At 45.2% G+C, this 15,348-nt stretch overlaps 1 protein-coding gene across 1 annotated transcript in view; it reads right to left on the bottom strand.

Annotated features, from left to right (window-relative positions):
- Positions 1 to 15,348, bottom strand: part of MYO5C (myosin VC) — a 91,164-nt gene that overhangs the window by 14,038 nt on the left and 61,778 nt on the right. The window contains exons 29-36 of the mRNA XM_031453041.2: positions 14,588 to 14,768; positions 12,897 to 12,990; positions 12,381 to 12,444; positions 11,156 to 11,324; positions 7,682 to 7,769; positions 4,851 to 4,949; positions 3,400 to 3,554; positions 1,450 to 1,539 (exon numbers count right to left, since the gene is read on the bottom strand). Of these exons, the coding sequence (XP_031308901.2) occupies positions 1,450 to 1,539; positions 3,400 to 3,554; positions 4,851 to 4,949; positions 7,682 to 7,769; positions 11,156 to 11,324; positions 12,381 to 12,444; positions 12,897 to 12,990; positions 14,588 to 14,768 (940 nt within the window). The remainder of the gene's footprint in view (positions 1 to 1,449; positions 1,540 to 3,399; positions 3,555 to 4,850; positions 4,950 to 7,681; positions 7,770 to 11,155; positions 11,325 to 12,380; positions 12,445 to 12,896; positions 12,991 to 14,587; positions 14,769 to 15,348) is intronic.

Genomic DNA, 15,348 nt, shown 5'->3' with positions numbered 1-15,348 from the left:
ATGACAAGAATAGGACATTAAAATAAGAAGCAGAGGTGAAAAAGAACTGTTGACATTTTAGATATAAAAATATAGTAATTGAAAAGACACACAGGGACAACAATATTGTATACATGGCTGAAGGGGGCAAATAAAAGATTTAAAAAATGGTATTAAACAGTATTGTCTTCCATGAATGCCCCACAAATGCCAGTTTGTCTTACATGGACTGGTCTGTGACCCCACTTTGGTATTCCTTTTAGTCAGAGGTTGGATTTTCTTTACTTATTTCTCCTTTTGTCCTATGAGTAGAAATAGGATTATTTCTACATTTTATTTTACTTTCCATTGGGACATTTGGCTACCCATGGAAAAGAAGATATGAGATCATTACCTCACATGTCAGTTGGGGGTAGGTAAATAATCACACCAATTTTGGATAAAATCCTAACTGTGAACTCTAAATTTGAATTACAAGTTTAGAAGAGAGAATAATTTCATGAACTCAGAGCAGGGAAGAATTTCTTGAATAAGACACTAAGACATATATTAAATCATAAAAGGACAGAATTGATAGATTTAAGTACAACAAGCTTCAAAAACTGTGTATGACAAAGGACTCCATAAAGAAAGTTAGAAGATAAGCCACAATCTATCTATAATATGTAAAGACCTCCTACAAATCAATAAGAAAAAAAATCACTCTAAGAAAAATGAAAAACGGATGTGAGTAGGCAATTTAAAAGGCAACCCAGGTGAGCAGTAAGCAAATGAAATGATGCTTGACCTCACAGCTGATCAATTCACAGCAACTTAAGTCAACAAGGTATCATTTGATGATCATGAGATCGATAAATTATAAAATGTCTATCAATACCCAGGTTGGTAAAGGTCTGGGACACTGAACCTTCATACACTATTACTGGGACTATAAAATGGTATAACCATTTTGGAGAGCAGTGAAAACCCTAAAAGCCATTTCTATTTTAGGTAAATGAAATTTTGCTCTGTGAGTACTTGAAGAGGGAGAACTTCTTGATGAGGTCAGCCTCTTGAAAGCAGAGCCAGGAGGGCAAAGGATTTATAAATTATGGAGGAAACAATCAGAATCTTGTAGAGAGAACAGCTATGAAGAAACAGGCATGTTGAACTAAAGGTTGTATTTTAGAGCCATAATATTAAAACTTCAGAATTTGACAACCAAAGGGAAACTTAAAAAAATCACTGAATCCACCTCATGGATTTTTAAGTCAAGGAAACTGAGGCTAGTAGCATGCCCAAGGTCTAAGCCTCCTTCTCAAAGTCTCTTGCCTGTGACTTCCATCCAAACAGATGTGAATTTGGCCTCCCAGGTGGGAAGGAAACCAGAAAGGCATTTGGAGCAAGGGCTGTCCCTGGAGCTGGGTGTTTCCGCTCCTAGCGGTGAGACTGGCAGTCTGCACAGAACGCAGAGCAGGCGAGCGTCCCTACCTTTTCTCCACTGTACTGCTTCAGGCAATTGAGGAAATGACAAGTGTTGGAAAGCCAAAATGACAGCATCTCAAAGTCTTCTAAATGTTCCTTAAAAAACAAAAAACCAAGAAAAGGCAAAGTTGAATTTGGTGATTACTCTGAACCAAGAACAGACATATTTTACTTGTTTGGTTAGCTGGTGGCTTTTGACCAAAATGAACTCCTCTTTTATTCACTAGAGCCTTTGTTAAGTTTAAGCTATAAAGATAAGCTCATATTTAGTTAGCGGGTTACTTGTGAAGTATTTCTGTGCAGGTTATGACACTTGAAGCAGGTGCTCCAGGAACGCCTGGGAAATGTAAGTCTCGGTCCCTGCCCTCCAAAGCTCACAATCTGACTGGGGAGATGGACGGACGTGACACATACAAGTACACAGGTAAATAGGTGGCCGAGTGCCTATACGATGGGGAACCAGGGCAGCTGAGGACACCTCAGAAGAGAGGTGGGAGGATGTCCCCCTTGAAGGAAAGGGTAGACAGACAAGAGCTCAAGCTTAAGGATTCTGTTGGCAAGAATTCCCTCAACTTACGGGGCTGGAAGAAGAACAAGCACAGGAGGCAAAGGGACAGTGATCAGAGAGGTGAGAGGAAACTGAGAAAGTGATGGGATTTGAAAGACAAGCTCAGAGGGTTTCAAAGAGATGGTGCTACCAGATCAGTCCATTTAAAGAAAATAAAAATTATGGGAATACCATTGGATTCAGCACGAGGAACTACTGGTTATCCTTCTGTGGAGTGACAGGGGAAGAAGTCAGATTGCAAGGAGTGAAAGAGAATTGGGGACAACTATTTTAAGTACTTTGGCAGCGGGGGGTGGGGTGGGGTGCGTGGAGAAAAAGGCCCAGTGGCCGAGAGGGTTTGTGGACCAAGTGAGGGTTGCTTTCACATGCTGTGCACTGGATGGCAGGCTGGGGGCGGCAGGGAGCCACTGGAGAAGTTGCTGACAAGAAAGGATTTACACTCCTCACGCCACGCCTCTTTCGGTTTCTAAGGATTTAAAGGTTCCAGGGCAGCGAAACGGGGGACATGCTGTGTGCCTATGGCCTGGAACACAAGCGTGTCCTGAGAAAACCCAATCTATGCAAATATGGACAGGGAAAACATCAATTTGTGCACGTCTCTCCCAAGAACACCTTGGTAGCTCCCCTGAAGACAGTGACTATGAAGCACCCAGCACCAAATCAATGCTAGTTTTCCACTCCTAACTCCTGATGGATAATGAATTCTTGGTATAAAACTTTTGGGGGGGTTGGGGGGGGAGGGAAGAATTACCCATCCTCTGACCCCTCATGCATTCACTCTTTTTATTCTTCCCTTTTCCTGGAGTATTTAAAATAGGATTTACATATTTTACTGAATGTGAGATAAGACTTCCCAACTAAAAAAATTCAAATACATCTCAGAATCGAACTTGCTTCTTATTTGGAAGGGGGATGAAAAATAACGACTCTATATTTTACTTCTTCCTTTCTGGGCTGGGAATAAAATTACGGGCTGTAGTTTTTTAAGGGAGAATTAAATTCATGCGAAGGGAAGAGATGAGTAACTTTTCAGTCTTTCCCATTCCTCAGCATTCACACTTGTTACATGGACAGACACGTATTCCCTGCAGCCAGGAATCTCACCCCTAAGAGGGCAGAAGTGGTGGGGTGGTGGCCACGGGGTTGCAGTCTTACAAGTAAGAGATTTAAGGTCTATCAGTAGATCCCCACCCCTAGGGCTCTCTGCCCTAAGGTGGTTTTCCTTAACAGCGTGGCTGCTTTCACTGGTGGGTCCTCAGGCTGGTTTGGGGAATCATGTGGTTAACCTAGGACAGTTAATCCTCGTAAGTAACGTGGAGCACAGCAGGGATATGAAAGCAACAGAAGAGGTTGCTCCTGCCTTCAGGGTCAATGTCAAAGGTTCCTACCTTAACCACCTGCTTGATGCCGTTAATGGTGCTGTTCATGAGGGACTTGAGCATGCTGGCGTCATTGAGAGAGTCTGCGTAGCGCACACACATGAACAGGATGTGAGCTGGAAGCCCGGGGATCATGTTCACCACCACACCACGGGGCTTCAGGTCTGAAGCAGAGAGAGTCGATGAGGATTACAGCTGACGGTCATCTCTCCCCTGGGGAACCTCTGACTATGGGACAGGGGTTGTTTGCTTTTTTGTACTTGATGCAGTGCCCAGATGCATAGAGGTGCCCTGTCTTTTTGAGGAATTCAGTCTGGCTCTTCTCTTGGCAAAAATAGACATAAAGGTGCCACCTGCTCCTCTTACTTGTCACTTGCCAAGTGCTTTTTCTTTTTTAAGCTGAATAAAAGACAGAATTTGTGTTCCTCCCTGGTGTGAAGACCCTGGAGTTCAGATCTCTAAGGTAAGAGAGGAACCCCAGTTCCATGCACCCCAAGTCAGCCTCTATGATGAGGATGGATTAAGACCTCAGTGATCACTTGCACCCATCTTGAATAGAGAAAGCAGTCACACAACAGTCCTGCAGAGGAGGACTAGCGGGTCTGGAGGTGAAGAGGATGGCAGGGAGGCAGAGTGGGGATGAAGAAAAGAGAGAAACTATAAAACAAGTTAAGACCGGCAAACAAAGACCTTCCGGTATCTGCATTAAGACGGGGGAACAAAGAGGCCCCTGTGCGCCAGCAGGGGTAGAGAGGAAAGGGCAGGGGCTGACGTGCTCCAAGGGGGGCCGCTTAGGAGAAGAGGAGTAAGGCTACACATGGGAGTTTTGCTTTGAGATTCTGGGACCAGTTGATAGGGAGACAGCCTTTCTCTTTCTCCCTGGAAAACCACGTGGTTTTCACACTGAAGACAGTCTAGCAAGATTGGTTCTAAGACCACCAACGCTGGAGCATGCACATTGGGAGACTCCTGCGACTGAGGTGCGGCTGGGAAGCCCCCGTCATGCCGCCTGAAGTAAACTGCTCAGCAGAAGTCAAATGGAGCACGGGGGCCACAACGACCCCTCCCACTTGGCTGCTGTGCTGAGACGCAAAGGTGAGGAGATGTGTCCTCTACACAGACCGTGTGACTGGACTTGGGAAGAGGTTACGGCAGTGCATATCAGCTGAAGGCAGGACACCCCCAGACGGCATCTGGCAACGTCTGGGGGCGTTTTCATGATCATGACTAGGGGTTGCTACTGGCTTCCAGAGAACAGAAGCCAATGATACTGCGCAACATCCTACAAGGCAAAGGCCCACAAACAAAGAATTATCTGGTCAACAGTGGTGAGGCCGAGAAACTCTGTGCCAGGCGGAGAAGCAGTGGAGGAAGAAGATGGACTGCCCCGGCCCAGGACGGCGGCAATGATTGATGCTCAAGTTCACAAAGCAACAATTCAGAGTTCCAGGTTTCACTACCAAGAATGAGATTTTGAATGAGCTTGGCCTCATCTTCTCTCTTGTATTCCAGCATTCCAAGGTACTCCCTGGGTCCCGAGGACAGGTGCACATCATTGGCTGTGGGCAGAGGCAAACAATCAGCTAAATGCACAAAAACAACTTCCACAGGCATTATAATGAGAATGCTCTGTCTCTTTCCACCCCATTCTGGCTGGTTAGCACATGAACTCCTGCAGCTTTCCAATAAATGCAAACTTTACTGAGTCCTGAAGGATTCTCCTGGTAGTGACTCTTATCTGTGAGTACACCAGTGAGCGCAGCTGCTGCTGAAAAGGCTGCGTTATCCTCCAGGGAAGCCCCATGATACCTGGGATAGACTGAGCACAGGGGGATAGGAAAGCAATCCAGGATGTTGCTCCTGCCTTCAGGATGCTGATGCTACAGGTAAAGACATGAGATTCACAAAACATTTGGTGTGCAAAGCACCAAACTGCATGATTTCCAAGGTGGCTGGACTGGCTTCCTATGTGCTGTAACAAGGTGCCACAAAACTCAGTGGCATAAAAAACAATTTTCTTCAACACAATTTAAAAAATCTTACATTTCTAGGGGTCAGAAGAATAAAAGAGATCTCACAAGGTTAAAATCAAAGTGTCAGCAGAGCTGTGTTTCTTCTGGAGGCTCTGAGGAAGAACTTATTTCTTGCCTTTTCCAGCTTCCAGAGGCCACTCACACTCCTTGGCTTGTGGCCACATCACTCTGACCTCCGCTTCCACCATCGCATCTTTCTCTCTCTCTGCTCCCATCGTCACATCACCTTCTCTCACTCTGACACTCCTGCTTCTTTCTTATAAGGTAGATCGCTTGCCATTACATTGGATCCACCTGGATAATCCAGGATACTCTCCCCATCTCAAGATCCTTCACTTCATCACATCACAGAGCAGGTGAAGTGACAATAGAAGCACAGGTGGGAGAGAAAGATTCTGAGGATACTACGCTGGTGAATTTGAAGATGGAAGAGGCCCACAAGCCAGGAGACTCAGGTGGAAGGCCCCTAGAGATGGAAAAGGCAAGGGAACAGACTCTCCCCTCTAATACTTCCAGAAGCCTTGCTGACATGCTGATTTTAACCCAGTGAAAACCATTCTGTACTTCTGACCTCTAGAACTGTGAGATGATAAATTTACGTTCTATTAGGCCACGAATTTTATGGTGATCTGTTAGGCAGCCATGGGAAATGAGTACAGGGGACATAAGGATTTATGCAGAGGTGGGTTGGGACCACTGAAAAATGCTTCTGGAAGGAGGTACTACTCTAGCGGGGCCAAGAAAAGTGAGCAGGCTCTGATGGGTGAAAAAGAAGACGCAGCAGGCAGAGACCTAACAGAACGCTCTCCCACCGCATGAGCGTGTGTCCTGTTGATTTCCTAGCTCTGCCTCCGTGGAGACTGATAAAGGTAGAACGTTAGTGGCTTTACTAAGCAACCAGTTATGATAAGAATGACCTCTCATTGGGGAACTGCATCTGGATCGGGAAGAACAAGAAATGAAGCAGAAATACCTGATCAGAATATCATACTTTGAATGTTTTTTAAGGGCAGTGACTTGTATCTGAGCATGTTCCTTGGGAGCTAGTGCCACCCAGGGAGTGTCCAAGAGACACTGGCTTCCCGACAACTGCCACGTGAATGAGTAAGGAAGCAGACGCCCCGGCCCCAGTTAAGCCTTCAGATGACTGCATCTCTGCCCACAGCTTGACTGCAACTCAGAGCCAGAACCACCCAGCTAAGCTGCTTCTGGATTCCTAAGCTCCAGAACTGCATGTTGTTAAGTGTTTTTTGTTTTAAGCTGCTAAATTTTGGGACGGTTTGTTATATGACAATAGATAACACAGGAAGGGAAGCCAATGTCTAAATCCCACGTTAAACATATTGGGTTGAAGGTGATAACAGAAAGGTGAAGGAGTAGAGTTAGAAGCAGAAAGGGACCGGGACTCAGGGAAAGTGAGGAATGGTGAGTGGATTTTGGAAGTCCTTGTGTAGAGATGGCAGCTCACTCATTCTTTCCAACAATGGGGACACCACAAGGGCAATGGCAAGGACAGACATGGTCTCTGCCCTCATGGGGCAGACTGACCTGTACCATTTATTACTGAGCGGGAAAGATCCTCATTTTCATTTTGGACATTTTAAATGTGAGATGAGAGTTGAATAAATAACAATAAGGAGCCCTTCAAAGAATGAGTATGGAAAAAGGAACAGAGTTGAAGATACAGCCTCAGTGATAAAGGCTGGGAGGAAGACGCACTACTGAACAAAGAGCAAAGAGCATTAGGAGAGGGAAGTCAGAACAGTTCAGACACAGAAGCAGGAGAAGGAAAGAAAGATGTGGGGGTGGTCCTTTTCCCAGGAGCTCATGAGGACCCTCGGTGTGAAGTTCAGTCCATGTTCAGGACTAATGTCTGGCTTTTTAGTTCTCTACTTCTTTTTTTCTAATAGAAATTGGGATATTGGTCCCATGTAACTGGGAGAAGACGTGAATTTTAAAGCAATTAAATTTGAAATTTGTTCAGTTTCATTTTCACAAGGGGAGAGCTAATAGAAAAAGAGGTTAAAAGTATTCTTTATACGGTACCCCTTACAGTTACATGAGCAGGTCTGGGATTACGTGAAGGGTGGTGAGCTACCTGCCTGCCACGAAGGATCATTTAGCCCATCCCTGAGCTCCAAACCCACCAGTTGAGACTCATCCCTCTGGTTTTCAAAAACCAGCAAATAACACATCAACACATGTTGACCTCAGCTGAAAGTTCAAAAAAATAGGAAAATGAAAGTTATTTTTCCAACCTTTTTCAATTGTCTTGGTCAGAATCTTCACTTGATCTTGTAGCTTTTTAATCACTCTGTCCTTCATGTCTAACTCTTCCTCAAGATCCTACAGAAATCAAAAGAAACAAGGACATTACCTTAGAGGCTCCTTATCTATTTTTTGGTAATAGCCTTCCTGAACTGTAATTCACATGCCACACAATGCACACTACATGGTTTCTTAGTATAGCCAGCTGTGCACCCATCACCATTATCTAATTCCACAGTATTTTCATCACATCAAAAAACCCCTAACTTTAAGCTGTCACCTCCTTGTCACTCTTCCAGCCCTTGGCAACTGCTGATCTGCTTTCTGTCTCTACGTATTTGCCTGTTCTGGAAATTTACTATAAATGGAATCATCCAATATGTGGCCTTTCATGTCCGTCTTCTTTCACCTGGCGTTACGTTTTCAGGGTTCATCTCTGCTGGGGCATGAATCAATACTTCACCGCTTTTTGTGGCTGAATAACATCCTATTGTATGGATATATCACATTTATCTTGATCTAATTTTCCCTTAATAAAATAATGCCCACTGCAGAGAATTTAAAAATATACAGGTGTGAAAATGGGCTCTCTGGATGTCAGCAGCTGGAGGTCGATAGAAACTTCAGAGATTCAGGTCCCCACTTTGCCTCTCCTTCCTGATAAGGGGGTGGCCCTGCCTGTGCTGAACTTGGCTCAAGAACCACAAGAGTCCTGGATGCCCATAAATACTTCCGGCAGAGAATCTTTAAATTCTTCCTTAGTTCTGAGGGCTTTGACGAAGGAATTCAGGCTTCTCCAATCCAGCAGTGCCCACCATGCAGTCACGTGCCCTCTGGGGACTCCCAGGGCCGAGGCAAGTGTGTTGTTTCTCCTTAGTGGCCACCTCTCCCTGCTACAGTTCTGTGTCCCTGGCTAACCTTGTCAGGAACCTTATTTGGCCTTACAAGTGTAGGTACTGTTTCTTCCCTCCTATTTGAGCCTATTTTAAAAAAATCTAGTAATTTTTTTAAAAAGCCACCCATCAGTCCAGAACCTGGAGGAAATCACTGTTCACATGTTGATTTATTTCATTCTTTTCTTCTAATATGGCACATATACATTTTATAAAATTGGGTCACATTGCATATGAAGTTTAAATCCTGCACTTCTCTCTCATTACTCTGCAGATATTTCCCTCTTTATCGATAACATACCAAACTGTCATTTTAATGGCTAAGTCACATGATTGTATAATAATTAAATCTGCCCACTATCGCTGGACATCCTTTTTTTCTTTTCTTTCCTTTTTTTTTTGTTTGCTATGACTAATAACACTATGCTGACCACTCTGAACAAAAATCCTTGTCCACATATCCCATTACTTGCTTAGAATAGAATCTTAGAAATTACATTACCAAGTCAAAGAACGCACTTCCAGAGGTTCCTGATATTTGCCTCCAAACCACTCCTGAGAAAGCTGACGCCAGTTTCAGTCCCCAGGAACTATGTGTGACATGGCCCACTTCAGGGTGTTTTCACCAGCAACGTAAGATCATTATTATTTGAGAAGCAAAAATAATACCTAGCTTTAATTTTAAATTTCTTTGATAAATAGTGAGATGATCACTTAAAGTTTTTTTCTTTTTTTAATAAGGATTTTTTTTGACTCAAAGGATAATAAAGTGGGTTGAATAGGGTCCCCTCAAAATCATGTCCACTTAGATCCCCAGAATGTGACCTTACTTGGAAATAGGGTCTTGGCACTTGCCATTAAACTAAGGATCAATGTGAGATCATATTGGATCAGGGTGGGTCCTAAATATAGTTGAGACTGTCCTTATAACAGACAGAAAAGGACACACAGAGGGAAGACACAGGCAGAGAGTGGAATTACGCTGCCACAAACCAAGGAACGCCAGGAGCTGCCAGAGGCAAGGACAGACTCTTTCCTAGAGACCTTAGAGGAATGCGGCCCTGCTCACACCTTGAATTTGGACTTCTGGCCTCCACACTGTGAGAGTGCAACTTTCTGTTGTTTTAAGCCACCTAGTTTGTGGTAACTTATTATGGTAGTTCTGGGAAACTAATACAGTTTAATCTCATTTGTGGGCAAAATCCACCACTGAAGAGAGAGAAATGGTATACTTTTGTCGCATACTCATCTGTTCGTTTGTAACACTGAGGCGACTGATTTGTTGGAATGACCACGTGGATATGACTGCTCCTCTGCTCGGTGCATTGCAGAAGAAACAGGCCTGGCCCTTCCCTGCCTGTGAGCAGAGCCACACACACAGGGGGACTCCTGAGCGGGACCCCACTGCTCCCGGAGCACCGGAAACAAATGCACAAAAGTCCCACACAACTCGGGGACTGACAATACGCAGAGCCACACTCTCACAGCTAGGGAAGGAAGGCTCCCACAGGACAAGATGTGCAACACATGTGACCCCCCTCCTACCCTTTCCCCCTTACCACCACCCCCAGCTGAGACCCAGGGAAACACACGCAGGCACAGTGGCAGAAGGCGGGACAGCCTTCCACACAAGTTCAGCTGGCAGTTGCTTGTCTGGTGGGATTTCAGAAGTCTATTCTCTGAGAAAGCCAGACACCTCCAAAAAGAGCCATCATCCAGGTGTCCTGACTGGAATGTATTACCTTCTATTAAATGTTAAGCTCTCTGGATTCCTCTTTTTATCTATAATTACTCTTCAAGGTAAATCCTGACACTGTAAAATATGATTTTACCCTATCATGTTTTTCTTGTGAGATAGGAAACATGGGGCCCTGACAGTGGGGAGCAGGGCCCGGGGGCAGGTCCAGGCGGACCACTGCCCTGCTGAGCCCTCCCCAAGTCGGGGTCTTGGAGGCGGCCAGGCCAGGGAGGGGCCTGAGATTGTCCACCTCCCGGGAAAGCATCCCATCTGCTACTCTGGTGCTTCTCAGTCTTGTGGGATTCACAAACCAGCACAACTTCAGAAGAATTGCTGGGAACTGTCAAAGAGTTCCCACAACTCACTCAACAAGGGCATTTACAATTTGATGAAGACTTTCACAATTTTGAACGCCAGTCATCTCCTATCATGACCATTTCATCGAAGAACATTTTAACGCTGCAAACTGTAGGAAAGGCACACCCCCAGAAGCAAGCATGGACCTTTGCTATGCTAAGCTGTGCTCAGAGATGTTCACACATCAGCCTGCCATCTTCAACGTGCTCTGGGCCAGAGAATCATCGTCTCAGACAGGTGCTGCTCAGGGGACAGTGCTCAAGACCTCACCACCCCTCCCCTCTCGTCCGTGTAAATCCCAGGCTCCCCTGCAGCACCTGTCACCTCAGAGACCACCTGTCTTTTGATATAAGGAAACAGGCTGCTCTGGCAAAAAAGCAGACACTGCTCATTGGATGCTCCAGGTGGCCAGCCCCCCCTTTCAGTGATTCCTGTGCACAGGCAGTCATTTCTCAGCAAGTCAGAGGGCGTCTCACCCTGTTCTCCACAGTGAGATGACACGCTTCGTGCCGCAAACTACTCTTGACCTCACTTTCAGTTTCAAACTGTTTCTTCAAGTGCTCGCCGGTCTCCTGCATTTCTTGACTCGTATCCATCAGCTTCTCTTTCTCTGCGGTGTGAATTTCATTTTGGGCTTCTACGGTCCTGGGAAAAGGATTGAGGAAATTTTGGTATCAGTCTGACTGTCGTGGAGAAGTCACTCATCATCACAGCAAGCACTGATATTTCCAAAGATGGAAAAATACACTGGCCAATGTGTGTGTAAAGCAAATAGTACCTGGACAGGGGAGTGCTTGAAGTGGGGGGCAGAAACCAGGGTTAGTGGGGTATGAAACTGCCCTTGGATGGCCCCAGTCTGCATAGCCTCATAAGAGGCCCTCATCCCATGACCCCAGCCTATAACCCTTGACTGCTCCCCCAGGGCATCTATTCCCACTCATACCCTATGACCAAACCCTGATGACCATCTCCTTTGTGAACAGCCCGGGAACCAGACACTCAGAAAGCCAGGGTTCAGAGAAACGAGAAAAGGAAACCCATTCAAAGAGTCCCAAAAGGGTGGCTTGACACTTTCCTACTGCTTTGGACCCCCATTTGGTCCCAATCCTACAACGAAGCCACATGACTGAAAGTGCTCTCTGGGGTGCAGAGTGTCCATTTATTGTTCTAAACATTAAGTATCTCAACAAGCTGGCAGCGAAATATTTTCCTCACCAGGCGGCACCAGAACCCCAGGCCCTCTGTTGGCCAGGATGTAATCTGGGGGGATTATCAATGAAGATTCTCTATCAACATGGATTTTAGGCCTTACCCAAAGGGGTCTGCTAAGAGAGAAGCTGTCTTCTCTCACATGGTCTTAATTTATCACTTTTTTGAAGAGATAATTCATGCCTATGGCATAACACGCCAAGGGCATAAAGGGTCTACAGTGAAGAGTAAGTCTCCTCTTTCCCCTGTGCACCAGGCACCCAGTGACCCTCCACGCCGGCAACCAATGTTTTGTCTTGTTTCTTGTGCATTCTTCCAGAGAAGGGTGTGTGTGTGTGTTTCTTTTCTTCACATTCGAATGCTAATATATTATACAACTTAAGTAACACTTGCTTTTTTGGCTTAATAACCTATCTTGGTATCTCCCACAATTTCTGAAAAGAAAGGCATTACGGGAGCGCAAACTTGAAGTACATGAGTGTTAACACTTACTTTCTTTGCATTCCTTCCTCTTCTCTATAGCGATTCAACTGATGAGACAATTCTTCTAGTTTTCCTGGAACGAGAAGAACCTCTGGCACTTTGGAGGCCACATCACTGCATTCTGATTCGGGTTTGGTCGTATTTTCATATCTTTAGTTATCAAGGGTTCTAAGTTGTACTCACCTAGAGATTAGGTTTTGTTTGGTCCAAACAATGTTTAAAAACTTTTCAAGGCATTATTTTAAAATTATGATATTTCATGCAAAAATCTGAATTTTTATTATTTTTTTTAAATAGGAGTATCAACACTGGGGCCTAATTCCCTACTTAGCAGCAATCAATGGAGCTCGGAGGCAGCTGCCGCCTTAAAGTGCCCATGCACCTTCCTGCACATCCACCTAGCCCACTCATCACATTTATGTCACCTGCCTGGCCCCACAGAGACTCAGTTTGATACCCCTGGGTGTCATTTTCCGGGCACAAGAAACCATTTCCTAAAAGCAGCTTCGTGAGCGTCCCAGTTACCTTTCATGGATTCGTTTTGTTCAGTCAGGCGGATTTCAAGGTCTTGCTTCTGTTTCTCCAGTTCTGAAATTTGCTGTTTAAAGTCTGGGATCATCTGCAGAGAAGAAATAGAAATATTAGAATATAAAATTCTTGCATGTACGAACTTTAAAATCCCAGAGCTACTCAGAAGCAAACTAAACCATCTAGGTATTTAACCCTGTGGAACATGCGTCCAGCATGGTCGTGTAAGGGGGCAGCCAAGGCATTAGGCTAGACAGACGTCATGTTTTTCACCTCAAGACCTATATGGTCACGAGAAACACCAGCAGGCTCAGAGTGAGTGGTTCTTACATGGCTACCACCCTCCGCATCACCGAGGGCTCCTGCAGAGAAGGAGGTGTACCAGCTGGGCGGGCACATGGGGATTCTCTCTGAGTTGAGGGAGGGATGATGTGAGGAAATGCAGCCAATCTCTTTGGTTCAGGCCCAGAAGCATCATCTCCTCATCTAAAAACAGGTGAATTATCTCAAAGGGGTCCCACTGTGCCCTTTGAATTCCAGGCTGTGCACGGCTCTGTTAGTGGACATCTGGAATGATCCAATGTGTTTCAAAATCTTCTGTCCTTGTCTAGCTATATCTCTCTTTAAAGGCCCATCATTCCACCCTCAGTCAGGTAAGGAGAGTTTTTCTGTTGTCAAAGTTTATAAAAACGCCTGTGCCTCTGAAGTCCAAATGAAGAATTTTTTGATTGCACAATTGGATCTCACTGCAAATTCTTCATTACACTTTCATCCAAGGAGTAAACAAAGATGTGCGGTCCTTAACTACGGTTCCACACATCCGCTGTGCCCAGGATCACATCTCACCTGCTGACACAGCCCTGAGATCTCCTACTGCTCCCAGGCTGGGCAGAGGAGGAGGAGTCAGCAAAGAAGCTGAGAAGGAGCAGCCAGTGAGGCAGGATGAGAAAACGTGGAGAGTATGGTGACCTGGAAGCCAACAGAACAATAAGGAGGGAGAGGAAGTGGTTAAGTCACCAAAAGCTGCTGAGAGACTGAGACGAGGGTGAAGAGGAAGGCCCTGTGCCCAGCCCTGAGCAGGCAGATGCAGTTAGTGGCGGGGACGCACGGCAGAACGGGGTAGATGTGGAATAAGTGGGAGGGAAGAAATCACAGCTCGGTGGCCATGGAAGAGCACGGCCAAGCCCCCAGAGAGACTGAGTGGTGGCTGAAGGAGGTGTGGGGTGGAGAAAGGAACGTTTTTTGATGAGAAGATTCCTAAGACATTTCTTCATGCCTGTAGGTATGAGTTAGAAGAAAGGATGCAGTGGGAAAGAACGGGCATTATGGAAGAAGGATGTTGAAACAGTGAGATGAGCAGGAGACCTGCCTTCTGAACGCACGCCCCTCTCAAGTGATGCCCTTTTACCTTGATGCTTTTTGTTACTTTCAAAGGGGTTAGGGCTAGATTTTAAATACATAGGTTTAAACACACACACATGAATTACAGAATTTGCACCCATCCTACGGTAAACACTCTCAAAATGCTTTCCAGCCTGGGATAATTTTATAATTTTATTTTCTGAACCAGTTATTTCCCTCCTGGAAAACATAATTCATTTTACAGCCGAGAAACTGAACTTCCCTTCACTAATGCGTAACATCTCCCGAATAACGGCCAGGACTGGGGCCCGGGGCAGAGACTCTACCATGTTTTCTGATGTCAGCCTGGTAACTTCATGACGGATGCTCTCATTGATGTCATTCTCTTCTCTAAATAATTTCTGCAGGTGGTTGATTTCTTGACTGAGATGCGCCACTTTGAAGTTCAAAGCTTCAATCTCCTTCTCGTAGCAGTCCTTCTGGGACTGGAAATGGCTCTCCAAGACACTGTTAGAGGAGGGTCAAGAAGTTAACCACACGGCCTTTACCCTGCTGTGCTGAGGACTCTGCGCGTGCACTTGTGCAGCCGTTACGAGAACCCACGATGACAGCCAGGCACTAAGCACACAAAGTTCACTTACAGACACACGGTTACAGGCTGTGGAATTAGGAACATATAATTACAAAAACCTTCTAGCTAGTTAGGAAGTGTTATGTGGTGTTAACGTGCAGTTAATGGTGAGAAATTTTATTTTAGACATTATTAAAATTACATTTTTACTCTAATGGTTAAAATATGTTTTGTATGATGCAACAATGATAAAGATACACGTTATTATACACTTTTCAAAACCCATAGAATGTACAACACACAGAGTGAACTCTACTGACTTGGTGACAATGACGTGTCAATGTAGGTTCACCCATTTTAACAGACGTGCCCTCTGGTGAGATGTTGGTAGTGGCTGTGCATGTGTGGGGGCAGGAGGTGTTATGTGAGACATCTCTGCACTTTCTGCTCAGTTTTGCTGTGAATCTAAAACTGCTCTATAAAATAAAGTTTATTAATGTAAAAAACTGCAGACAC

The sequence above is a fragment of the Camelus dromedarius genome, chromosome 5, assembly GCF_036321535.1.
Source record: "Camelus dromedarius isolate mCamDro1 chromosome 5, mCamDro1.pat, whole genome shotgun sequence".
NCBI classification, from domain to species: Eukaryota; Metazoa; Chordata; class Mammalia; order Artiodactyla; family Camelidae; genus Camelus; species Camelus dromedarius.
The sequence above is the reverse complement of the archived record's forward strand: the minus strand, read 5'-3'. Positions and strand labels throughout refer to the sequence as shown.